Source organism: Hirundo rustica, chromosome 19 (assembly GCF_015227805.2).
Source record: "Hirundo rustica isolate bHirRus1 chromosome 19, bHirRus1.pri.v3, whole genome shotgun sequence".
NCBI classification, from domain to species: Eukaryota; Metazoa; Chordata; class Aves; order Passeriformes; family Hirundinidae; genus Hirundo; species Hirundo rustica.
Window position 1 is genome coordinate 535,932 of NC_053468.1, and position 26,259 is coordinate 562,190.

Sequence of the window (26,259 nt, forward strand, 5' to 3'; positions counted from 1 at the left end):
CGGGGCCGGAGGAGCCGGGGCCCGGCGCTGTCAGCTGAGGGCCCGCTCCGCTCCGCTCCGCTCCGCTCCGCTCCGCCGGCTGCCCCGGCCATGGCGCAGGCGGCGCTGGGCGCGGCGGGGCTGCACTTCGATGAGCTGAACAAGCTGCGGGTGCTGGAGCCCGAGGTGGCGGCGCAGACGGCGCAGCTCCGCGAGGAGTGCCGGGCCTTCGTGGACAGTGAGTGCCGGCCCGGCCGGGCCCCGAGCGGCTGCGGGCACCTCAGGCCTCCTCCCGCCCCTTTCCTCTGATTCCGCCCAAATCCTACAACCTGGCTGTTCACAGTAAACTCTGAACGTACCGCTGCATCTAAAAACTGTACGGCAAAGCAGTAGCATTAGATCTCTTCAGGGCAGTTCTGGGTATCACTTGACGATTTTTTTTCTTTACAGAAACAGCAGAATTTCAGAAAATAGTGGGCAGCTTGATTGAGCTCGTTGACCAACTGGCTAAAGCTGCAGAAAGTGAGAAGATGAAGGTACTGTGCAGTTAATTCCTGGCTTCTCGTGTGTGCTGTCCTGTGTGGGGCCTCTCTGTCCCTCCTCCCTTTAGAGCAGAAACGACGATTCTATGTCAGCATCCTGCTGGCATTCCCCTGGGATTAACTGGGCCTTTTCAATTCATATTAATGATATTAATCGATACTACTGAATTAATGAAGCCTATGACAGTGTCACGCCACTCCATGTACCAGACCTGCTTGTCCGTATTTCTGCACAGAAACAGAACGTGTGTTTTTAATCACTCCATCTTGGGAGAACTTGTTCACCAGAGGCAGGAGAGGCCTCTGGTAGCCTGAGCTCTCTGGCTGTAGGAGCAGTGCACAGTTTGTGTGTCCAGAGGAGTCACTGACTGTTCCTGGAGTCTGGGGGAAGCCCTGGGGGTCTCGCCCTGCCCAGCCCCGCAGGGACCGTGGGCCAGTCCCACTGCAATGCCTCGCAGTCAGCCTGCCGGGAGGGAGAGGGGCTGAAGGAGTTAACCAAGATCCCTGCACACATCCCTGCCCTGTCCTGCCAGGCCATCGGGGCACGGAACCTCCTGAAGTCGATCGCCAAGCAGAGAGAGGCTCAGGAGCAGCAGCTCCAGGCTTTGATAGCTGAGAAGAAGATGCAGCTGGAAAGGTGAGTTTTGTGTTGAGTGCTTTGGGGTGTTGTGAAGGCTGGGAAGGCTCAGGGCGGCCACAGGGCTGCCTGCCTGTGCTGTGGGACCCTCTGCTGCTTCAGACACCTGTATCCAAGGTGTGTCCTGGCCAGAGCACATAGGAACAGTGCCACAGGCCTGCAGTGAACCAAAGAAGGCTGAACAGAGGCAGCACGAGCTAGGGCAGTGCAGCACTCAGAGACACCTGTAACAGCCTCGTGTCTGGCTGATAAAGGCCCTGTAGAGCTGCTCAGTGTGACTCAGGCAGCTGCTGCTTACAGGTGACTCACACAGGTAGCCCAGCTCCTCACACAGGTAGCCCAGCTCCCCTCCCACCTCCCAGGGGGCTGCCCCGACCCACCTCACACAGATGGGGGTCCTGGAGCCTCTGCTTTGTCTTGCAGGTACCGGATCGAGTACGAGACTCTCTGCAAAATTGAAGCGGACCAGAACGAATTCATCGACCAGTTCATTTTCCAGAAATAGAGGATTTTAAGATAAAAACCAACTCACGTGGAAACTTGACCATTCCAGAATCTTGAGAATTTCAGAAATATGCAATTTCCACTGTGCAGGAGTGCAGATGGTTTGTACAACGGAGGGGCTGTACCTCGGTTTGAGTGCACCGTGGCAGTAAGGAGAGCTGACAGCTCACAGCTGCACAGACTGTTCTGGCCTTTGATTTTATACCAGTTTTGTACAGTACAATTCTAATTCAAATTACAGTTGAATTAATGCTACTGGTGCTTTGTTGTGTCTCTTTTTGAACTCTACAGCTCTTTCATAGAAATCAGAAAATAAATTATTGTTCTCAGACTGTCTGGCTGTACCAGAATTAATTGCTCCTGCTGTTATTTTTCAGTGTAAGGGTTTAACACACAAACAGCAGTAGTGGATCTGAATCACCTATGTTCCTTTTTCTATAGAATTAGGAAAAAAAAAAGGCTGCAATGTATGATTTCCAGAATGGACAATTACAGACACAAAAAAGCAGAAACTACATGAGAAGAACTTTGAACTGTTCCTGAGGAATATCCATTCAGGACTGTCACAATATGAGAGCTGAATCCTTTCATGGGTATTATTTGGATGGAACACCAGACTGATGAGGGAAACCATTCCACGTGTCAGTGACACCAGGAGTGCACAAACTGTATCTAAACTACAAACACAAGTGTGGACTAATGCTGAAGTGCAGATTGATGGATTTTGTGTATGTCTTTAGCACTTCAGTATGGAAATGGTGCCCTTTCCAAAGCCTGGGGAAGGTTTCAACTTTACACAGTGAAGTCTCAAATGTACCAGCAGTGCCTGAGCAGCTTCAGAGGGCCTGTCACCCCACCAGGCTCCAGATCAAACCAACCCCGAGCACAGAAATAAGTTGTAACTAATGCATGGATTTACTCTGGGAACTCACCACCACCTCATGGTCACCCTAAGTTCCTTCAGCCATTCTCTGAAGAAGACTGAATGCAGTTTAATGCATTTAGTTATTTATTTCCATACCAGAAGTGATTTTAGGGAAGAAAGAAATTTTCAACTCCTTGGTTACAATTCCCGAAGTACTTCAGAATCCTCTAGGCAGTACTCCTGGTTGTCAAGGGTAACTTTAAGCATTCATAAATCCAGATTTTGGCACATTTATCATTGATCAGACATTTATAATTAATCAAAATGAAGCAGAGCAAAGGCAGCGGAAATTTTAAAGGAAGGGGCGAGGAAGTTAAGAATCACGATATGATTTAAAATGCCTCAGAAGAACAGTTCAGCAAATCTGTATGCAGTGGGTTGGGGATTCTTCAGACCGTGTGGCTGGAAGACAGATTCCTACTCGAGTGGTTTCCAAACAGTCGTCTTGGAAAAAGGGACCTTGGAAGAACAGTATCAGCTGCAGAGTGTGAGCGAGTGAGGGGGTTGTGTATGTCCCCTCACAGAGTTACACATCAAAGGGTTACAAGTCCATTTTCCTGGGGGAGAGGCACTGCACAGACCCGAGCCGGGCTGGCCCAGGGCCCTGCCAGAGCGGTGTGTGGTGGAAGCAGGGCTGTGCACTCCAACCAATTCCATTTTTCCTTGCAGCAGCCAGTGCTCTGGGAAGAGCCGCTGCAGCCAGCGCGAGGGAGGACTCGGCCAGCGCAGGGAACCAAATGCAGCACGGGTGTGGTGTGAGTGACTTCCAGAGCCGGCTACTTCCTTTTCCTCTTCTCCACGTGTTTGTAGTGGGGGTTGCAGAGCATGGTGAAGAGGAGCAGCAGCGGGATCAGCAGGTACGGCAGGTAGATGGAGAGCAGCACGAGGCGCTCGCGCAGCGTCTGAGGGCCCGCGTGCTCCGACTTGGAGAAGTCGTGGAACAGGATGTGGGCCAGGATGGCAAACAGGGTGGTGGCCACGTGGGTGGAGTAGATAATGGCAGGAGTCCTGATCCATCTGCAGCCACCTGTACAGAAGCAAAAAGGAAACAATATTTAAGTATTTTGAAACAACCAGAATTCCGAGGCTTGTGACAGAACACTGGCTGCTGCCTCTCTGCCAGGGTAAGCCATCGCTCAGATTGAATAGGGAGCAGAAAAATCCCTCAGCACTACTAGGAACCGAGGAAATTTCTCTCCCCTGATGGCAATTTAGAACAAAGGGGTGATCGCAAAAGTTTTAAAGTAACAAAATGAGTACACAGGCTTGTCCCAGACCTTTAGCTGCCCTGGAAATTAGCCAGATGTCAAATGCTGATGGGGATTGCACAAACGGCTGCACGTGACAAGGGCCTGTAGTTACAAGGCCTTGTTCCTGACAAACTTTATTCTGTGCTGCTTTCTCACGTAGAACACTGGTGTGGGCCCTAGCAGCCCAGCCCTTCATAGTACACCCCTCAAACCCCCTGATCATGATACAGACACGTTCTCTGCAGCAGCAGCAGCAGGTCCTGCAAAAATGCCTCCAGGGCATGCCCTCAATCCCCCTGGTTTCCCCCCACCTTTCAGGAAGGCGTAGGCAGCGACGGGGAAGAAGGGCAGCTGGAGAAAGGCTTCGCAGTAGATGAACGCCTTGAACCACTCCGGGGGCTGCAGCATCATGGGGTCCCTGAAGGCCGTTGCATACTGCTGCAACAGGTCTGTCAGCTGAAAAAACCCAAAGCAACCCTCAGTCACTGAGCATGCACAGAAGGGCAAAGCTTGTGGTTCTCGATGGGATGAGGCCACCAGGGTTCGGGGCGCCGGTCCTGAGCGGGGCTGGGGGCTCCTCCCCGGGGCTGCTGCAGGGGAACAGCTCAGCACCAGGATCTGGGCTCCATCAGATGCAGGTAGTTTCCTTGACAGAAATGTAAACTCCGGCATGGCTTTACGTTGGACTTTGAACGGAGAGATATGCATTAGATCTGCTGGTTAACTATTAATTGAAAATGGTTCCCATATTGGAGTAATCCTACAGGCAATTCCAATGGCAAAAAACAAATCACCAGCTGTAAAGCTCAAACTGGAGGTGACAGCTGACCGCACCCTGATGATGCGGGCTGAGCTAATTATCTGACATCCAACTGTTAATTTTAATTGATTTTATGATGTTCATTGTCTTCTATGATTTTGTTCAAAACCCAGGAAACCAGAGATTTTTTACTAATAAATTGGGCCGCTTGCATACCTGCTCCAGCAGCGGCAACAATCCCCTGTTACGTTTTTGTCAGGAATTCCAGCAAAGGTCGGGATCGGAGAATGCCCGGGCCGCAGGAGCCACGTCCGGGGCACGTGGCGCCGGCCCCGCGGGCCATTCCCGGGGCAAGGATGTGCTTGTGGCCATCGTGAGACAGCCACAGCCCGCTCTGGGCAGAGGAACATCCCCACCGCCCCTCCGGGCAGCTGTGACCCCGCACCAGCCCCCCCGGGACGGGGCACACGGAGCGGCCGCAGCCCCGTGACAGCTTCCAGCGGCAGCCACCGCCGCCCAAGGCGCGGAGGAAACATCCCTCTCCCGTTCCCGTTCCCAATGCCGTTCCCGCTCCTCCCCAATGAATGACCCGGCTGTGACTCATCCCGTGGGCACCGGCACCGCTTCTCTTCCAGACTCTCTCTCACACATTCCCCGCAGTTTCTGTCCCCCCCGATGTCTCCACACGCGAGATTCGGCCAAGGCCGCCCCCGGACCCATCAAAGCGGCGGACGCCCCGCACGCATCGGCGGAACGAGCCCCGGCCCGAGCCCCGGCCCCACTCACGGCCCTCGGCGCGATCCCGGCGGGCAGCAGCGGCTGGAGGTCGATGAGCGCCGTGATGGGGATGTGCGAGAGGAAATAGAGAGCGAAGAGCCGCTCCCGCCACCGCGGAGCCGCCGCCATCGCCGCGCTGGGCCCGGCCCCGCGCCGGCCCCGCCCGCCCGCGGCCACGTCCCGCGGCCCCGCCCACAGCGCCATGGCCCCGCCCACCGGGCACACCCCGCATTGCTCCGCCCACCGGGCACACCCTACATTGCTCCGCCCACCGGGCACACCCCGCATTGCTCCGCCCACCGGGCACACCCCGCATTGCTCCGCCCACCGGGCACACCCCGCATTGCTCCGCCCACCGGGCACACCCTGCCTTGCCCCGCCCACCGGCCCGGCCCCGCGGCGTTCCCTGTTCTTTTCCCTGTGCCCCGTTCTCTCCCCTGTGCCCCCGTTCTCTCCCCGGTCCCCGGCGCTGCCGGCAGCCGTGCCCCGCCAGCCCGGCTCCTGTCCCCCTCGGGCCAAGCCCGTTCTTCCCCGGCTGCATGGGTCCTGAGCTCCGGGCACTGCAGGGCTCCGGTTCCCCGCTCCCGTGGGCTCCCGGCCCCATCGCTGCCGCTGCCCCCGGACGCGGCCCCTGGTGCAGGACCTGCCCCGAGCCGGGACCGGCGCCTCCCGCCCAGCCGCACCCGAGAGGAGAACGGGACCCGCAGCCCCGGGGGGAGCAAAGAACGACGGCCACCACCGCATCTTCAAATGTCACATTTAATGTTTTCACCACTGTACTCCAAATCTACATTTTACAAAGTGACCAGCAAGTGTGCCACATTAACTGACCAACCTCTGAGATTTTACCTTTCATACCAGTGTCTTCTGGGGCTCGACAATTAAACACGTTTCTCATTCAAGTGAATTGAAATGCTTCAGTTGATTTTATTCTCAGGAGCCTCATAAAAAACAAAGATATTGCACCATCTTTGTTCAGTTATTCAATGTTTGTCTCTTTCACAGCAAATAATTACTTCATTGAAGTTAAAACTTCCAAACATAACTTACTAATAGTCTCCAATTCCAGCTCAGATCACTCTTGTTGAAAATACTCTGCTAAATACAGATAACTTACAATAACTTTAACAGTTAATTGTCCATAACAAACACCATGGTTTCTCTCCAGACCAAGGCTCAAATTTTAAGACCACCTTTTAGTATTCCTTTGTACAGGTGAAAAACAGTCTTCAATTTTCTAGTCTTGTTTTAAATACAAAAGTTGGAAGGGACATTCAAGTTTCAAGTCTCCACACTAAACTTAAAAAAAAAAAAAAAATCATGTGGAGGTAAACAAACCAAGTTGTATACTCCAGGAGGTAGAGGCCTTCAATTTGTGTTCATATATACATATGCACAGAATTCAGTGTTCCAACAGAAAAAGAATTAGCCAAAAAGTAATAAAAGTTATTTACTACTGTGACATTTCAAGACTTCCACAGCTTTGCCTAAAGACACGAACACAATTAACAGAATTCCCTATGTGCTTTTTTTTGTCATTTTCTTTTTTTTTTTTTTTTTTCTCTCAACTGTCCAGTGCAGGAAAAAGTTCTCACAAAATTTCACAGACCTAAAATGTGCAAGCTAGTTTCTCTCTATACAGCAATGATGTCAGGGATCTCTGAAATTAGCCCATAAATGGAATTATTTACACACATAGAAGATGCATGCTGGGGGGTTTTATGTAAGAAAGAGCAGAAAAACTTCTAATAAAAATAGATTAAATATATATATATATTTATACTGGGTAAGGAAACAGAAGTTTAGTCTCTCCTAGTCACAAACTCATTCTCTCTACTCACAACATTTGATTTTAGAACAGCACACATCACCATCACAGCTCTAGTGAGAAGCTATTTATAGGGTTGGGCATCAGGTGACACGGCCACTTCCCATGGCCACGGCCACCCAAAGGGACTTCATGATTGGTCGCAGTCAAGTTTTCTGTATTCCTTAGTTTTAGAAAACCCAAAATCTTCAGGAATGGCTCAATATCAAAATGTACGTCTATCCGTTTGTACAGTCTCACTTCAATTAAAAAAAAAAAAAGGAAAAATAAAAGAAAAAAAAAGAAAAAAACCTCCCCGAATTTGGTTCAATTCTGTTTGTTCTGAGCTGAGCCATCACAGCTGCACTAGAATTCAAAAAACACGTGCAACTCTGGGTAAAATATTTTCTTCTAAAAGCACAACCACTTTACAAGATTAAAAGTCTAGTACATTTCTAAGTATTATTCATATTGTACAAGTAGTGGTTGTTAATTTAAAACTTCATTAGTAAAATTACAGTACAAGCATGATTAACCTCCAGAATTGCAAATCCCAGACTCCAGTGGAAAGCTACATTACATCTTCAGTAGTACGGGGCGCTCCGGTCACTCCCACACCAGCGGCGACGGCGGCATCTCGGAGGGCTGGGCGACCGTGGAGCTGCACAGGGGACACAAACATCAGCACTCACGTGCAGGGCTCAGGGCCACAGCCTCCCTGCTCCGTGGGACAGCCAGACCCCAAACCCAACCCCAACCCCACAGCCTCCCTGCTCCGTGGGACAGCCAGACCCCAAACCCAACCCCAAACCCACAGCCTCCCTGCTCCGTGGGACAGCCAGACCCCAAACCCAACCCCAACCCCACAGCCTCACTGCACTGTGGGACAGCCAGACCCCAAACCCAACCCCTCACTGCTCTGTGGGACAGCCAGACCCCAAACCCAACCCCTCACTGCTCTGTGGGACAGCCAGACCCCAAACCCAAACCCTCACTGCTCCGTGGGACAGCCAGACCCCAAACCCAACCCCTCACTGCTCTGTGGGACAGCCAGACCCCAAACCCAACCCCACCCCGCCAACAGCCACCAGCACCAGCAGCCAAGATCCCTTTATCCGTGCATCTTCACCCCCCAGTGGCTCCTCCCAGTGCCCTCACTGTCCTGCAGCTCTGCAACCAAAACTCAGCTCGCCAACCTTCCCAATTCCAGTTCCAGTCTGACTTCTGTTCTTCTGCACAAAAGCATTACTTGAAACTTTTGCACGTTTTACTTAAATTCTAGAATTCATACAAGCAGTTTGCAAGGGTTTTATCTATAGGCCCTTCCTAATCTCAGGAACTGAAAACCTAAAACATTCTGGACGTGTGAATTCTGTACTACTAATAAATGGGAATTAATATCAGATGTGATTACATACAGTTACCTAATAAAGCTCTTAAAAGCAGCAGACTGAGGGTTGATGCAGAGAGGCACTCTGTTTCCTTTCTGCTGTTCCAAAATGAACTGATGAATTATTTCTGTACACAGGAGAAAAACACAAAACAACACGGCATTAACACTTCTGGCTTCAGTAAAATGCAATGTCAGCTGGAGGGAAACAGAACTTCCCTTATTGAGAGTACATTCTAGTGAGGAGAAAAGAGCTCCAGCTTCCCTAAATCTGACTGCTCAGCTTCAGCTCCTGGCTGCTGCTGCCCCTTTCTGCAGGACAGCTGTGGTGGTCACACCTCACAGCCCCAACAGGCCCCACGGTGGCTTCCCCTGCCCCCAGGGCCATCCTTCAGCAAAAGGATCAGCAACAGGGCACCAGGGATGGGCACTGGTGAGGTTTGAAACCCACACACTTCTGCAGGTCAGCTCGTGCTTGTGCCACTGCCTCATCTCAGAGCACTTACAATTCTGTTCTTTGGGTGAAAAGAAATTATTTCCAGTGTCTATTATGGAAAACTGCCTAAAAGAAACCAGCACCGGGGTTACTGCGTGGATCCAGAGCACAAATCCCAACTCCATCCCAGCTCCATCCCATGTCCCCCTGCTGCAGAGGGACACTGCACATGCAAGGTCAGCTCCTGCTCACCTTTAACCTGCCGAACAGAACTGAGGTTCTTCTCAAAAGTGTCATCGAATTTGGGATTAGTGACGGGTTCAAAATCACTGGTATAAACTCTGCCAGTCGAAGTGGAGAAACAACACTTGCACATACAGGTGTGGTACCGCAACCGCCCCTCGTCCAGGTAGGGGTGAGCTAAGGCATCCTTAGCAGATATCCTTTTGGACTGGGGTGGCATGGAAAGGGAAGAGAGCAAGAGTGAGGGCATTTTCAGCGCTACTGGAAGCACCCATCGATGAATCCTCCGCGGTTCCACAAAGCCATAACCGTGCGAAAGGAGCTGCCACTAGAGGGGAGCTGAGGCTCACAAACCAGCCCGGCTGCGTGGCACCGGCCTCCCTGCCCACTGCCCCCCAGGAGAACGCGGATCGCACGGCTCCCGGGAACTGCTCGACGGGTTTGTTTCTCCAGGTAACCGTACAACTATGACTCCTGCAATAAATCAAAACAAGCTGCGGAAAACAGCATTCTAAGTGTTGAGGGAGTCAGAAAGGATTTTTTTCTTTTTTTTTTTTTTTAATGTGGAAGTTATGTTTTAACATATCCATGGTTCTGTTCAGCACAGCAATCTTAAGATTTAAAAAAATACACTCCAAAGGCAGTGCTTCTAAATGCTTCATCTATGCCCAGCCTCCTCCTTTGCACTGCAGCCCCTGTTTTACATTTGCAATGTTGGGGGGGGGGGGGTTCTGTGGGAATGAAATAATTAAGATTATCAATTCCAATATCAGATTTACTCGTGACAATTCTATATAATGTCCCAAGAAACTAAATCCAAAGTCCACAGCAGCACATTTTTATTAGAAAAACAGATGCTCAGCGGAAAAACGATCCTGTTCTCCAACTGGGGATGCAGGAGGAATTTTTTGTGTGTTGCAAGACCAGGAACACCCCCGTGTCCCTAATTAGAACTGCATCAAAGTATCTGATGTTCTGCTACCTACACCCAGCTCGGAAAAGAGCATGAGTCATGCACAGCCTCATCCTTCCCACTGCCAGAGCTTCCTTCCCAGGACCACTCGCTTTGAAATGTGAAACCCCCATTCCAGAGGAATTGATTGGCCAATTATATGATATTTTTACATTTTTTATGGACCAAAAGTACTGCAATGCCATGTAGAAGGAAACCAGCTAAAGCAGTCCTTGACTTACAACACACATCTAAGCACCAGACGACAAAAACTGTTCAAATCAGAAGTATAAGAGGTGATTTTTAGTCCTACTTACTGGATCAAAGACCAACATCCTGCAAAGGAGATGAACTGCTTCGTGTGTAGCTTGACTGGAGAGTGTATATAGGACAGGAAGGGATGGCTGTAGGGGGAATGGGAGGAAGAGAAGCACAGAGTGTCCTGTCAGATCCATCAGCAGGAAAACCCTGTTCCCGCACGCGCTCCTCAGCAAGGACAAACTCCTTGTTAAAGGGGACAAGTGGTACCTAACGCTTTCCAGCATGACAGTAATCACCCTTACAAAACCCAGCAACTGTAATAAAGGTCTAATTGATCACTGTTTCCCTTAGTGCAGACGTAATCCCTAGAAAAACCTGCTTTTATTTATGTATTTTTCTATACAGACACCACTCCCAGCTGTAGCTGCTCCAGGGTTTGATTAACTCCATCATTTCCAGCAGTTCACTTTTTAACCTCAACCCCTCCCAAATTATGGATCACTTTGCTCTTCCTTGCCCAGGCAATCCACAGCTGACTGACAGTGACAGAAGGACTGCTCTGGATGTCACGGTTGCTGTAAATTTCCCAGTATAAATAAGAATTACACCTCCACAGTGACATCAGTCGAAGTTAACCCCGAACTGCCCCACAGAGCCCTGAGCACCTCCCAGCCTTGGTTTCTCAGGGCAGCCTATGGACTGTAAAGCTGCAGTGTTTGGTAACTCTCCTCCTCCTGGCTTGCTCTCCCCCAGCAGAGGGATCACAACAGGCAGGGGATGCATTGCACACATCTTCCTTTGGGAAGGGGCTCAGCAGGAACAGGGACAGGGACAGCTCACTCACCCTGCGGCTGCCAGGGCCACAACTCCCTTGAACTTTTAAATACCAAACTGACAAAGTCTAAGGAGTATGTAAATACCCATTTTGCCAGCACACAGTGGGGTAGGGGGGTTTAATCAGAAACTTCTAGCATTAATCTATTTTTACACGGAGCAGCAAAATGCCTCACCCCTCTCTCCCACTGCGCTCACCTACGGCGAGTAAAAATAGTTGGTGTGACAAAGCAATCGCCCGTTTCTAACTTGGGTTTCTCTCCCTATTAGTCTAATTAGGAAACCAGTAACATTTAACCATTTACAACCAGCAAAGCTCCATTTCAGAATATGAAAAGCCAGGAATTTGCACTCAAACACAAAGTGTGCTTCAAGCTGAAAACAAAAATGTCATTAATCACCAGGATGCTCTGTATCCCCTGGCTCCAGGGTGCACTGAGCAACAACTTTATGTAGTGGAGTCGAAGCGCCAGGGAGGCAGAACTCCCACATGTCAATAATAAAGCAGAATATACATGCAATGCTCATTTCTATGGTAACTACTATTGTAGTGAGCAGACATGAGAAATTACTTCAACATGCAGAAAATAATGATGCAAACTTAACTACTGGAGCAAGTACAAGCCAATAGTTCTGTTGATTTTGTTAGCAATCATAAAAATGTCCCTATTGGAGAGCCACAGAGATGCCTGCACAAGAATTTCTTCGTATCTGTTAACACTATACTGCATTTGCCCTTTTTATTGCCCAGTCAGCACAATGACTCCATACTGCCTCTTTCCTTTGGCTTGGTGTCTTTTCTAAAACTTTTCCTCCAGTTGTGTTGAATGCTGCATCTCGGCTTTCAGCCTCCTGTTGGGCCTTCCTGAGCAGCTCAGGTCTGAGCTCAGGCGTGCAGGGACCCTCTGGGCTTGGGGTGCTGGAGGTTCTGCCCCTGGCTCTGGGCAGTGGGTGAATTCCATCTCCAACGCTCCTGATCCTGGCAGTGCAGCAGCCCTCCAGGGCTTCCTGAATTATACTGTCAATTTTAATTTATGTCTCTTGCCAGTACTGACACTTAAATTGAACATCTTCATTCAGAGTAGCTATCAAAACACTTTCACCTGGGCCATCAAGTCCAAGAGTACCCCCAGGGCAGAAGCCAGAAGTGCCCCTGACTGGTGAAAAGCCCCCTTGTCTCCAGAGCAGTTGGACTCCCCGCACATTAACCCCATCCCTGAGCCCCACGAGCACCCACGGGCAGCTCAGGCACTGGCAGCTCTGAGACCAAACACCCACGCCGAGCGCTCCAGCTCCTGTGCGGGCCACGGGAATTGCATCAGGAAGTGGCAGCCCGAGTCGTGGCCAGAGGAAGCGGTGCCAGGCGGGGCTGGGTGGCCAGGGCCAGCCCGGGCAGTACCTGTTTATGAGGACCCCTGAGTATGTGTGCCTTGGCGCCTTCACAAGCCGTCCTCATCGCCTCCAGCGACGGCGTGCCCAGCAGGTCTGTGATCAGATCCAGCTGCACAGAGCACACGGGACACAGCTCAGACACGGCACGCACGCCACAAGGGCAGCACATCCCTCAGCTAACACAAATTAACGCCCTGGCCCTGTTCCCTGGGAGCGCAGCCCGACCCCCCGGCTGTCCCCTCCTGTCAGGAGTTGTGCAGAGACACAAGGTGCCCCCTGAGCCTCCTTTTCTCCAGGCTGAGCCCCTTTCCCAGCTCCCTCAGCTGCTCCTGGGGCTCCAGCCGCTTCCCAGCTCCATTCCCAGCCCTGGACACGCCGCAGCCCCTCCCTGTGCGCCCGGAGGTGCCCCAGTGCCTCCAGGAGCAGCGCAGCAGCAGGGAGAGGCCAGGATGGATACCTGCTGGATGGGACTCTGTGCCTGGAACAATATCCTTCTGCCAAGCAACTCTGCAAAGATGCAGCCAACAGACCAGATGTCGATGGCATTGCTGTAGTGCCGGCTGCCCATCAGGATCTCCGGAGCGCGGTAATACTGAGTGACAACTTCCTGAGTCATGTGCCGGGATTCGTCTAACTCTTCCACCCTGGCCAATCCAAAATCACAAATCTAAATTGAGAAGGCAAATAAAAAAATTAAAATAACCAAAACACCTTCTGCAATTTCAAATAGGCAACCTTCTGGGAAGGAGGCAGGGAATCCCCAACCAACATCTAAACACATCAGATAATCTGCTCAAACTGCATAAGCCAGGGGAGAGGGGATAGCAGGAAATGATGCTGCTTTGTTCCACAGCCATTTAAACTTCTACAATTTGATTTGAAACCACGGTACATTTTAAGTTGGCATTACAATATTTATAATCTGAAAGATTAAAAAGCTTTGCATTACAAAACACCCAACATGTGGGTACAGAGTATTTCAACTCAAACAAGCTTCATTTGCTCGTGACATGTCTCAAAATATTAAAGATTCAGCTCTACTCATTTGGGCTTGAAGAATTGTTTAAAATATCTTGAACCAGAAGGCTTGAGAAAAGAGAGCAAACTTCGCCAATTAGAAATCTTAGCAAATCCCTGCCAACAACACTGAATTTTTGTGTTTGGCACAGCTGTACAACACACCTCGGCCCTCCAAAATTCCACAGACCCAAGGTTAATGGAAGTGCCTTGGGCATTTGGGATTATCTTCCCCTGAGGAGCACAGGGACACTGAGGCACCCTGGAAGCCCCTGCCCCTCGCAGGCACAAGAGAGCCCAGCCAAGTCAAACTCAGCAATTGTGTCTCTCCTGCTTTCAGAGATGTGGGGAGAGGCAGGGAGAAAAGGGGACAGGCAGATGTTTACTTCATTTACACTTTTTAAAAAATCTGTAGGATTGTCTTCCATTCACATGCACTTTCAGGGAAAGTGGTCACATCGAACGTTTTTTGTTTAAAAATTAACAACATACACACATGAACATCTTCAATAAATGTAAGCAGCACCTTAAGGACACAGTTGCTGTTCACGAGTAGGTTCCCTGGTTTAATGTCTCGATGTAAAATGCCAGCAGAATGTAGATATTTCAGACCTAAAATATTAAAGGAAATTAAAATAAATATTTTTTCCCTTTTTTCATATGAGTAACTCCCAGCCACTAGTGCACAATCAGTCACTCAATGACAGGGTAACATTTTGAAGTACATAAAAGAGGCAGAAAAAGGAATTTAGCAGTCTTTTTATAAACACCACCCCCCTAAAAAAAAAAAAAAAAGAACAACCCAACAAACAACAAATCAAAAGCAAAACATCACCTCTCTGATTATGGCATGGATACTCTGCTAATCCCCACACTGGAATTTCAGATACCTCTTACTGCTCTGTCTTTCAGTAACAATTTTTACCCTAAGTGGATATAATTACACATATTACCCATCTGGTTCAGTCTAGCCATGCTCTTGTAGCTACAGTAATTCATGCCTGGTATTTATTCAAATAGGAAATTAAAAGAAGTTCATACAGGAAGCTTATTCAAGATGAGAATGTCTTGAGAACAAACATTAGGAAAAATAAATTCTATTACATAATTTTCATTTAATTTAGAAGAAGAAAAATTACCTCTTAAAATCTGGTAAAGAAAAACTTTGACATGATCGGAGCTGAGTGGCTGAGGAGAGACGATAATCTTATGGAGGTCACTCTGCATCAACTCAGTGACAACATATCTGCAGTTCAGTGGTTAAGGAAAAGCAGAACAGGCACAGAATCTCTTGAAACATTCACTAACTCCCACTTACTTGAGCTCTTACAGGTCACAACTATTGAGTCAAAGAGAAGAAAGCTGCTTCAGAGGTCAAATTCTTACAGGAATGAAAATAAAAAACGGCTTGTGAAAGAAAACAGATTAGTCCATCGGAGTTTGCATTAAGGCAGTTGCACAAAGTCACTGAAAGGAAATCACAGCTGAGACTGAGGGAAGGTGGCTCCCTGTGTGCTCAGGGGGGTTCAAAGGCAGTGAAGGGGTGAGCTGCACACCTCCACCAGGGATGGAGAGCATCCCACCAATGTACTGCTGCGGGACACCAACAACACACGGAAACGGGCACAGGAAATACTGGGGGCACTACAGGCATTAACTAAAAACATCCCCGCTTAAAAGCTTCGTTTAGCAGTCACATTTGGAACAGGAGCCTCTGCTATTATCACATTGGTGCCCCAAGGAGGTAAAACACATTTGCCCCACATTAACTGATACAGCCAGGTATTGAATGCTCATTTTCTTTCATCTCTACCCAGTCAATGCTCTGCTTTCATCTGTTGCTCTACAAACCCTCTCCAGCCAAATCCCTGATGGCAAAGGGTTCCTCTGCCAACAAAACACCACACTAAAACTCATTTTATAAATTAAATATCTCTAACTTTTTGAGGAAAAAAATTAAAATTGCATTCATAAAGAATTCATAAAGAAAAAACCCAACCCTGCAGCACCATAATTTGTAGTCCTCTAATTTTTCTTTTCCTTTAGCGAAGACCCTTTTAAATATTTATACCGGACTTTTAAAATTTGAGGTTTACCTTGTATCTGCAACAAATCTTTACATTCAATTTAATGCAAAATATTTTTAAAAACCCAAAAAGCATTACTCCGCACTTTATTACGATAAGATTTTTGTTTTGCTACGCCACAAATCCTCCTAAATCTCAATCCCGAGCATAATGTCTCCCAGATGTCTCAACTAGTTGCCATGCCAACTAAAGCAGCTTAAATTAAATGAGGGCCTGAAATGGCACCTGCACCACTCCAGGTCTGGGGCGCATTAAATAAAGCCCTTGACAGGGCTCAGAGGTGCCATTAACCCCAGCAGCAGGATCTGATTATTGTCTCCGGGTAATTTAATGAGGGCTCTGAACGAGGAGGCTGCCTGTGACAAACGGGGCTCTCTCTCCTCCTGCCTGGGACCCTGCCTGCAGCAGCCACTGCTGGGGACATTTAGCAAAACTCAGGCCCCAGACCCGGGGGATTTCGGCGCCCTCCTCGCACAGGTGCCCGCAGCTGGCTCTGGCCGTGGGGCCGCTGGCACCGAGCACGCCGCTAACCCAGCGCCGCTACCAGAGGGAAATTGCTCCTGACAGCAGTAATTAGTTAAGTAGCTGTATAAAATTAGATCTACAAATGTACCAATTTGCTTCAGAGTAATTATCAAAGCAAATGCGCGGCACAAAAGAACTCGTCTTGCTCGGCTGGCTGGGACCTGCTGAGTTGGTAAATTTTATAAAGCGACAGATAAACGTTAGCGAAGCGCCCTCGGTGATGTGGCACTCTCGTCACTGCTTGGACTGTGCTGTGTTTGGTCTCTGCGTGCCTCAAAGCCACACTCTGTGGCCTCAGGAGTAACCCTGGCAGCCCGTGCCCAGCCGGTTTGGGCGCTGGCCCGGAGCAGCTCGCCGCAGCGATGGATCAGAAGGAAAACCCTCTCCCAGGGCGAGCACACGCTGCTGCTCCAGCAGGGCTGGTGCTGACCCTCACTGCCTGCAGCAACCCATCTTTCCTTGCTCCTCTCCGCCCTCCTCCACCCTCCAGATCCAAGGGATCTACCCCAGAGCCCGACAGAAAAGTGCTTCCACCTCTTTGGGAAATTTACTGCGCATCGCTGCTTTTACTGCTATTCCAACCTTCTCCAGACCCCACCCCTGAAAGCAGTGACTTCTCAGCAGCTTCTGATACTCACTTGAAGCGGCAAAGTTCTCAAAAAGTTACTACAGAAACTTTGGATAGTTCTTAAAGGAGAACATCCGTGGATCTGCGGTTGCTGAATTGAGTATTACAACCAGCTGTGGAAGATTTTGCAATTGGAAAAAAGAACTATCAATCATTCATTATTGCACTAGGTGATATTGGCAAAACCACCAATACCTATAAGATTCAAAATGGCCACAAAGATTTCCAACCAAAAACCTCTTAATTAATTCAAATTATATCTTAATCTGAGTGTTTGCCAGGAATTTTCATCCTAAAACAAAAACCTCACTAGATTAAAATTCCTTTATTCATCACCGGTTTCCTAAGAAATCTTTTAATTTATCATTAAAATTTTAAGGTGGTTTTATAATTAGTTCTCTTTAAAAAATACACTCTGCAATTCCTGCTGGTACCTCTAAAACACTGAATAATTGAAATGAACTCTACCAGCTCATTTGCAACACATCATTCATATCATTTTAGTCATTCTTTTATTACATTTCTTTCCCCAAAAAGGGCACTACGACTCTCTGGAAAGAACAAAGGAAATCACCCAGTACCAACTCCAGCCCTTTACACTTTTATCACTGTTCAACATGTCCTGCTGTAAAAATGGAGCAACCCTATGATATCTTTAGGAACTCTACTAGTGATCAACAAAAGAAGTTTTGACAGCTACAGCCCCCCAAATATGGAACATCTTTACCTGATCTTCTTCAACACAACCTCCTTACACTACAGTAAGCAGAAACACATGCAATTAAAAATGGATATATAAATCAAAACATTTACTAATACGTTATTTTAAGGAATTTAAGGGTCCTAAGTGCACTTATTGTAATTATTTCAAAAGAAAGGACAAAGAAGACTACACAGAGCAATAGTCTTCTATTGCCAATAGAGTCAAGAAACTAACAAAAACATAAAAAGAGATAGCCCTATAGAACACTACTCAGACTGACTTGAAGTCAGTTAGCCATGAAGGAAACTAGCACTTCGGTTTTATATTCAAAACTTGGCAGTAGCTAAGCTCATAAAAATAAGCTTATCCCATTTAAATATTCTTGATTGTACAATTACACGGAAGGAGTAATCCTTAACCTAGATCTGATTTATAACTCATATGACTTGTTCTAAATGAGGGCATTGAACTAGTGCACATAACCAAAATCCAGTTTTTGAAGACTACTTATATGCTCTTCACGTGAAAGAAATATCAAAGCATCATTTTAAAGCTTTACCTAAACTCACATGGAAAAGCCCCAGTACAGCACACCAATGTTTTCAACTAAATAACGTGTTTCTCCACCAGAAAACTGCTGTACTTTGGTGAAAATCACCACGCTGATCACGCCTACTTTCTTCACCAATCAATCCAAGGTATAATATAAATAGATCAAACCATATTTCAAAAGTTCAGGTTACCTAAAAATAATGACAATTTCCCGGCCATTAATTGTAAAGTGGGTCACACAAAAAAGCAGCTAAGGCCCACCAGGAAGGAAACCCAACCTGCACAAGTCTAACCGCAGGAGTGGCAAAGAACTTCTCCTCCCATCAGAGTCAGGGCCCCCCCCAGCTCAGGGATTCACTTTTCAGTCTTTCAGAAAGCAGAAATTCTCCACTTCACAACTAGAAGACAGCCCAAGCTAAGTTTGAAAAGGAAAAAAAACCAAACCATGACACTCATGTCAAGTTTATCCCTCAAATTCACTGCTAGTTCCCCGTAGGCAGCCTGTACCCGTGCATCAGTGGCACAGAAGGGATGTGGGACACAGCTCTGGGCTGACCAAGGAAAGCCACAGCCCTGCCAGTCCATTGAAACCTCTCTGATAAGTCAGGGTTTCAAAGCCTGTGAAAACAGAGTTCTCTGAAACCACCACAACGTCTTTTAAAGTACTAATAACTGAGAGGAGATTAATTACTGGACACAGTTTTCAAAGAAATACTCAGAGGGAATCCCGGTGAGCAGCAGCATGCTGGTCAGTCCCACACTCCCTGCACATACTGGCTCACGTGCAATCAGAGGTTCAGTTCAGTCCTGCACCATCCCACCTCCACCACCACCTGCAGCTCTGGATGCTACATCGCACTTCTTGAAATAAAACTGTCCTCATGCAGGCTCGAGGCTTTTGCGCTTCCATTTCATAGATTACGCCAAATACTGGCAGTTTCTAAGCTAATGAAAATCACACCTACCTCAATTAAGATGTTCTATTTTTATATTTAGGATACATTTCTTCAAAATAGTCAATGTGTGGAGGCTGGAGGATGTCGAGGGCAGAGAGTACCTAGGAAACACCACACAAGGTCAAGGCCTATTCCAGTCAAACAAAAACAAATCCCTTTCAAAAAGACACTGCACATTTCTCACATGGCTTCATTTTATTCTACCCCACAGACAGAACAATGTTCTGTCTCACCAGGTATGTAAATTTAATAACCCACCATGTCAGATATTCTGTACATTCAATGTCTCTCTCTCTTTTTAACTCAAGAAATTTTTTCCAGCTGATTGAGCAGTAGATCGAAAGCACAGATTTACCTATCCAATAAAAGGTGGTTTCTTTACAATACACATGAACATAAAATCTTTGAAATAAGTAATTCCAGCGAAGAAATGTAAAAGCAGAAGATATTACACTTTGTTCTGCCTTTAGTCTTTCAGAGTTTTGTGATTCACTGCTTCCACATGGGAATTGCAAACCCCAAAGTTGTTCCCATTCTGAGTAAGCAGCTCAGTGGTAGAAAAAGCAAAAGGTTAAAAAGGTAGAAAAAAGCAAAAACGTAGAAAAGCAGCAGCAGGGAATTCACATCCTCTCACAGAAAAAGATGCTCCTTGGAGTGGTCATTTGGATCCCATCCTAGGAATGCCCATGACATTTGGGTGAAGCACCCAAACTTCAAATGCACTTCAAACTTCATAGGTCAGCCCAAATAGTGTTTAAATATTTTAACTGAAGCTGACTGATTATACCTAAAGCAGGTCTAGCAGAGCACAGCAAAGGGGAGAGGACCATGGAGTACAGAACAGCTCAGAGGGAAACCCAGCTAACACAGCTCTGGGCAGCCTGACATTCACCTAAAGCCTGATATTAGACTGGGCAGAAGTGTAATGATTGTCTGTTTGAAAACACTTTGGAGGGGAAATTATCAGTTTCCTTAGATTCTTGATAGTTTCATTTTTATAGTGTTTGTAACAGTAATATCTGAGTTTCCAGAAAATCTCTGTAAAGTCAGAGCACTCTTAAAGCACTTTAGATATTCTGTAACTTAAACCAAACCACATTTCTATTACAGAGAGCTCCATTTTAGGTTTTCTCAAAGATTTCAAGATTACCTTGAATTTACTTACATTGTCATGCTTAAAAAAACACAACATCTTCAACTCCCGGAAGACCCTTTTACAAGAGACCAAATTTTGGAAGACGTTGGGCATCTTTTTGAGTGCAACTCTCTTTCCATCTCGTGGATCTGTTACTGACCTACAGAATAAAAGATAAAGAACAACACATACCCCTGTTAGACAGTTTTTCTAAAGAGGAAAAGAATATTTTCAACTTTCTTATCGTTCTCAACTCAGTGAATCAAAACAAGGTGAAGACCTTTCTAGGGAAAGAAGCATTAATGTGAGGGCGTTGAGCACTGTTCTGCAGAGCCCGTGTCACACAGAGGTGACCATTCTGTGCATGGAGCACACACCCAGCCCAGCAGTGCCCGTGTCACACAGAGGTGACCATTCCGTGCATGGAGCACACACCCAGCCCAGCAGTGCCCGTGTCACACAGAGGTGACCATTCTGTGCATGGAGCACACACCCAGCCCAGCAGTGCCCGTGTCACACAGAGGTGACCATTCTGTGCATGGAGCACACACCCAGCCCAGCAGTGCCCGTGTCACACAGAGGTGACCATTCTGTGCATGGAGCACACACCCAGCCCAGCAGTGCCCGTGTCACACAGAGGTGACCATTCCGTGCATGGAGCACACACCCCAGCCCAGCAGTGCCCGTGTCACACAGAGGTGACCATTCCGTGCATGGAGCACACACCCAGCCCAGCAGTGCCCGTGTCACACAGAGGTGACCATTCCGTGCATGGAGCACACACCCAGCCCAGCAGTGCCCGTGTCACACAGAGGTGACCATTCTGTGCATGGAGCACACACCCAGCCCAGCAGTGCCCGTGTCACACAGAGGTGACCATTCTGTGCATGGAGCACACACCCAGCCCAGCAGTGCCACACACGGAGCTCAGCGTGACATCAGCACCTGGAGTGCATGGCAGGACAAACATCCCCTTCATCTCCCAATAAAACACTCTCTCAGTTACTCAGATGGGACTTTAGCAGGTCTGTTGCACACTTCTTCCTCTCCGAAGAGGGCATAAGATGTAATAATCCCATCCTGACAGAACACTGTCAAGTGTAAGACTATTTATTGGTCTATCACCAAATCACTTCACATCTGGAGAAGCAACAGCACGTGGTACCTAAGTTTCCACAAATGTGAAACAGGCGTGATACTGGTCTTTCTCCCACACAACTTATGGAATGTGAGTATAGTAGCTCAGGAATTATAAGGTGCTTTGCACATGGCAAGTATTTTAATTTAAAATAATTGGATTCTGAAAATAGAATTTTATAATGAGAACCATAAAACTAGAGCAAGGAGATTATGGTGCCTCAATTCCCAATCCCAGTTTTTAAGGTGAGTTTCTCAAACCTCACTACAGAACAGAGCATATGCGTATTTTTTCCTGGGATGACCAAAATAACTTCAATCTCAGTGCAGTGTTGAGCCCACAGAAGAATCCACATCCAGCCACGCACCCTGATAACTACAATTGTCCTTAAAAAATTGCTGGCTTTTCCCTCTCATATGGCTCCTCAACAGCAGACACGCAAGCAGCTAATAAAGCTATAACCTCCACTCATGTATATGCCTCAGATAGTGCCATACCTCCACACAGAACTACCAGACGACCTCAAAGGTGTCCTTGTAATTGAATTCTAGATTAAAATGGTCATTCCCAACTTCTAATAAAATATTAAGCTAGAATAATAGAATTCAGTTTTAGAATAGTAACCCAAAACATTTCAAGACAAAGTCTGAGACTTGATAAATTATTTTACAAGACCAGAAGTACTCCTCTCCCAGTGCCCAAACTAAGGGAAATCTTAAAATATGGAACCAGAATGTTTGAAGTGGAGGTCACTGCAAAAAGGTATCAAAATCATATTTTTGATGCCTTTGGATCCACCCATTTTCTGCAGCTGTTCTACAAAACGGTAGCTGCATAAGACACAGAAATCAACAGTCAGCTTTCACCCAAATGAGTGCAGATGGAAACTAAATTTTGGGACATGGATATTGACCATCTACAGTTGAGTAAGTTCACACCTGCTCTGCACAGAGCCATGAAGCAGTTTCCAGTTGCCTTAATTAAAGTTCTCATGTCAATGTTAATTACACAGGAACAGTAATACAATCTGTATAAATTTTTTTCCTATTGATATTGAGCTTCAACTTTGTCTAACTCCCTTCCTAATTCATTTACCGAAATTTTTAAAAGGAAAACATTCTACAATAAACATTATCTTAGGAGAGATTGTATGTATAGGAAAGTAGTTGCTGAACACATGAAAATCCTTTCAACCAATACCCCTAAAAATATGAACTTCAAGGGGCAGCACAGAACTAACAATCCAAGTTCTGAAGATCAGAACTGTCAGGCCTGCCTTCCAAAGAACAGAAACAAGAAAGGAAGAAAGGAAACAGCCTGTCTGAAAACCTGGTATTTACAGCATCCAAAAAAAGATGCTGAAAATGTTGCTTTGTGTTTGTGTACAGTATCTACTTTGATACTAGTAAAACAATTATTTATAGCAATATGCTATCAGGTCGCATATCCCCAGGAGAAACTAGAAAAGCAGGAAAATCTCCTAGGAGCTAATTGAGAGAACAGCTAGAAAGGCAGCTTTACTTACTGCTGCTCTTAGAAGAACACATTTGAATTCCCTGCCCTGCTTTGCGAGGACATTCCAGCACGGGCGAATCCCGCAGCAAAGGGCCCAGCAGGCAGGAGCCATCCATCACCCAGCACAGGCACTCCTGAAACCTCAAAGGGTCCACTTACTGAGCACCAACTGCAGCTGGGGACAAAGGGATCACAGGCCGAGATTCAACCCAAAAATAACTTAGCAAAATTTATATATAGGTATGGAGCAAAAAAAATCAGTTCATAAATCTTGTATGAAGGCAGACAGTTCAGCTCTAACCACGCCTTTAGGAATGACACGGGAACAGTGACCCCGAGCTGGGGGATCCAGCACTGGACACCCCGAGTGGAGTCACCCCAAGCCCCATCCCTGAGTGACAGAGGGGGAGCAGCACAAAGGGCAAGGACGTTTTGGGGAGCAGAGGACAATCACAGCACGAGAGGGACAGCAGGACAGCAGCCCCAGGGCCAGCACAGCATCCCCTGAACTGCAGCAGGGCCACTCTCCTGCCATCAGAAACCCTTTTGTTCTGCTGAGTATACATCATGTATGCATGTCTTGCTGTATTTAAGAACTACATAAAAAACTTTAAAAATAGTCTGACATAAAACACAAAGAAAAATTATACTTTACAAAACCTGCACCTTCTATTTACTTTGCAGGCTAATCACACCAGAAACAATACAATATTTAAAAGTAATAGGACTACAGAAGAGATTATTGACATAATCCAGACCTCTAGTTAAAATGTTTCTAAAGACAATCCTTATCTGAAAGAATCCTTGCAGGCATTCAGCCGTTTCAATCACGCATTATAAGCCTTTAGCAAGTCTCTGCCATGTTGATGGCAAATTGTCAAGGTGGAGTCTATGCCAACAGTGACTTTTTCTCTCCATAAATCCAGGTCAAGGCATACACATTGTTCTGTAGTTTCAACTGGTAGAAAAACAAGTTTGTGACTGCTCCGTGCAATTATTACACAGGAGCAAGATAATGAAAGAATGTTCTTGGAGTGGTATGGGAAACTGCTTGTGGAGTTTGTTCTATCAGGGAAACAAACCTTCCTTCACATTTATAGAGAATATCTATAATTTTACATCAGGACTTACTAGAAGGGAGGGAACTTAATAGGATTACTCTGCAAGTTTTTCTTATTAGTCAGTGAACTTTTTTCCTCAGTCGCTTGACTCTTAATCACACAGGCTTTTCCAGCAAGCCTTACTCTGAGATATGGAAGTGACCTGGTCCCCACAAGCATTTCAGCTGCTCACCCAGGCATGTTTGATGTACCATTTTAAAACAAACAGCGCAGCTCATACTCAAGGGCATGTGATACCAATATGCCACTTTTTCAGTACACGGTATCGCAATCAACCACATCTCGGCATATTTCAAAATATACTTCAGCATGGGATGATATCAAAAATCCCTTAGAAAAGCTCACAAACCCACAAGATTCCCAAGACTGAAGTGGAAGGGCAGGGAGAGGCTGTGCACTTATCAAATCTCTTATCTGGGAAACGCTTGGTTGGGTACATAAAATTTGCACACAGGCACAGGCCATGAGACCAGTCTCTGTTCTCTGTAAAGTCACTGCAAGGGACTGAGCAAAAAAATGTGACAAAAACCGATCCACAACATTTAATGGACCGTTGGGTAGCAGAGAAGAGACGTGAGGAAAATAAGTGTGAAATCCTTAAGAAAATAAACCAATATATATATGCGGATTTAGCAACAGATGTCTTACTGAAGGAAAAAAAGGCTGAGATTTAAGCCAAGCAGCTGCTTTAGCAATTTACCATTACAAAGATTCAAACCCCAGGGAGACAGGACAAAGGTGATGTTCCAGGTTCTCCAGTGACCTTGCCTGCTGCCAGCAGAATTTCTCCCACCACAGACTGCAGTCCACGTCCCACGCTGTCCCTGACCCACCCGCGCTCGCCAACGCGCGCAAAACGCGTCTTAAAGCTCGGTGACAATCGCTGATGGAAGTTAAATTATTCAAATGGTGGATGGTTTTGTCTAACTTTAGCAGCCTGAAGGTCAGTTTTCCAGCCCGAAGCTGCGTTCCTGAGGCGGGCAGGGGCTGCTGCAGCTGCGCTGGCACGGTGACACGGCCAGCAGGAACAGCCCCGACGCAACGGCAGGACACACAGACGCTTGTTCAGGAACAATGGCAGCCCAGGCGTATGTCAGAGAGGATGTGCCTCTGCCAAGTGAATGCAGAGGGAGAGGTGCGATTAATCTCTCCCTGAGGCCTCTTGGGTAACACACGACCTGTTTCTCTAGAGGTGCCTCATCCCAGCAGCGAACGCAGAGAACCAGCAGAGCCTCTCCTCGTAGCTAACCGGATCCCTGATCTGAGGACCCCATTTTTCTGATTTCATACGAGTCTCTTGTCTCTGTGTGTGCAGCTGTGTGTCACAGACCACTCTGCACACTGTCCTGCCAGCAGGGTGACCCGAGCTTCCCTCCAGCAGTGGTGGGAGAGGGATCACCAGGAGCGAGGTTTTGTTTTGGTTGGATTTCTCACAAGAAGAGTTTTAGTGCACATACTCACGCAATTAGCATGGCATTATAATGGGTTTTACCCTCTGGCTGTACACACATTGTCTGAGAGATGCAAAAGCTGATACAATCTCGTTTAAAGGAGATACTCATAGTCATTTCAGCTATAATTTTTAAAGGAAAAGCCACCCACAGATTCATTAGGAAAAGGAGGAAAATGTTACAGCAGAGCAGTGCTCAGTCCTCTTCACTTTACTCCCATGACCAGAGCTCTTGGGAAGGCTGCTCTGAACTTACAGCACGAGGCCTGTGCCCACCAAGGAGCAACAAAACTGGAAATCAGGAGCCCTGGCAGCCACAGCAGCACGAGGCTGAAGGAGAAGCACACAGAATGCAGAGATGATTCCGACGGAGTGAGGAACGGCACTGACCAGGGGAGGATCCTGCAGCCACCCACAGCTCAGAGATAAATCACATCATTTCTTGTCATCTCACCTGTGAGCTACCGTAAACACCCGCTGACCCCAGGAACACAAACACGGACACGTGCGGCCACCTATTCACATCGGCAGCTTGGGGACTTCAAACAAATTCCAAAACCATTGCCTACAAAACATGCCAGTAGCTGCACCACAGAATAGTCTGAAACACTGAGGCAGAGTTGTTAGCAACAGCAGAATTTTTAGCACACCAGCACGGAAAAATAAGGTTTCATTGTTAAAAGACATTATCAAAAAGAACAGCTGTTATTTTTCGAGCTATTTAAGCACTGGATGTGCTGTTA

The 26,259-nt window shown here is 47.2% G+C and overlaps 3 protein-coding genes across 6 annotated transcripts in view; 1 reads left to right on the forward strand and 2 right to left on the reverse strand.

The window, feature by feature from the left end:
• Window positions 1–2,009, forward strand: IFT20 (intraflagellar transport 20). Its single transcript, XM_040082291.1, has 4 exons — window positions 1–217; window positions 430–515; window positions 1,055–1,158; window positions 1,582–2,009. Exons 1-4 carry the CDS (start codon window positions 91–93, stop codon window positions 1,661–1,663), a joined length of 399 nt encoding a protein of 132 aa, XP_039938225.1. The 5' UTR covers window positions 1–90; the 3' UTR covers window positions 1,664–2,009.
• A 644-nt stretch (window positions 2,010–2,653) lies between these two features.
• TMEM97 (transmembrane protein 97) lies at window positions 2,654–5,521 on the reverse strand. Of its 2 annotated transcripts, XM_040082290.2 has the most exons (3): window positions 5,384–5,521; window positions 4,149–4,293; window positions 2,654–3,614 (listed from the first exon to the last, which is right to left on the reverse strand). In XM_040082290.2, the coding sequence occupies exons 1-3, from the start codon at window positions 5,501–5,503 to the stop codon at window positions 3,364–3,366; spliced, it is 516 nt and encodes a 171-aa protein (XP_039938224.1). In that variant the 5' UTR covers window positions 5,504–5,521; the 3' UTR covers window positions 2,654–3,363. The 2 variants fall into 2 exon arrangements, with proteins under 2 accessions (XP_039938224.1, XP_039938223.1); XM_040082289.2 differs by lacking the exon at window positions 5,384–5,521 and having other exon boundaries at window positions 4,149–5,323.
• A 598-nt stretch (window positions 5,522–6,119) lies between these two features.
• Window positions 6,120–26,259, reverse strand: part of NLK (nemo like kinase) — a 36,279-nt gene continuing 16,139 nt past the window's right edge. For all 3 annotated transcript variants that reach the window (XM_058423035.1, XM_040082641.1, XM_058423036.1), the window contains exons 3-12: window positions 20,323–20,452; window positions 19,203–19,258; window positions 14,846–14,952; window positions 14,233–14,318; window positions 13,147–13,356; window positions 12,697–12,798; window positions 10,520–10,606; window positions 9,260–9,458; window positions 8,606–8,699; window positions 6,120–7,842 (exon numbers count right to left, since the gene is read on the reverse strand). In XM_058423035.1, coding sequence (XP_058279018.1) covers window positions 7,788–7,842; window positions 8,606–8,699; window positions 9,260–9,458; window positions 10,520–10,606; window positions 12,697–12,798; window positions 13,147–13,356; window positions 14,233–14,318; window positions 14,846–14,952; window positions 19,203–19,258; window positions 20,323–20,452 — 1,126 coding nt within the window. In that variant the 3' untranslated portion in view covers window positions 6,120–7,787. The remainder of the gene's footprint in view (window positions 7,843–8,605; window positions 8,700–9,259; window positions 9,459–10,519; window positions 10,607–12,696; window positions 12,799–13,146; window positions 13,357–14,232; window positions 14,319–14,845; window positions 14,953–19,202; window positions 19,259–20,322; window positions 20,453–26,259) is intronic.

What these genes read in the sequence shown, in the direction of transcription:
- IFT20 (XM_040082291.1), top strand. Translation starts at nt 91, where the DNA reads ATGGCGCAGGCGGCGCTGGGCGCGGCGGGGCTGCACTTCGATGAGCTG. An exon ending in CAGAAAGTGAGAAGATGAAG is followed by an intron (nt 516 to 1,054) that starts GTACTGTGCAGT and finishes CTGTCCTGCCAG; the next exon opens with GCCATCGGGGCACGGAACCT. An exon ending in AAGAAGATGCAGCTGGAAAG is followed by an intron (nt 1,159 to 1,581) that starts GTGAGTTTTGTG and finishes TTTGTCTTGCAG; the next exon opens with GTACCGGATCGAGTACGAGA.
- TMEM97 (XM_040082289.2), bottom strand. Translation starts at nt 4,545, where the DNA reads ATGCATATCTCTCCGTTCAAAGTCCAACGTAAAGCCATGCCGGAGTTT. An exon ending in TGCCTACGCCTTCCTGAAAG is followed by an intron (nt 3,615 to 4,148) that starts GTGGGGGGAAAC and finishes GCTTCTGTACAG; the next exon opens with GTGGCTGCAGATGGATCAGG.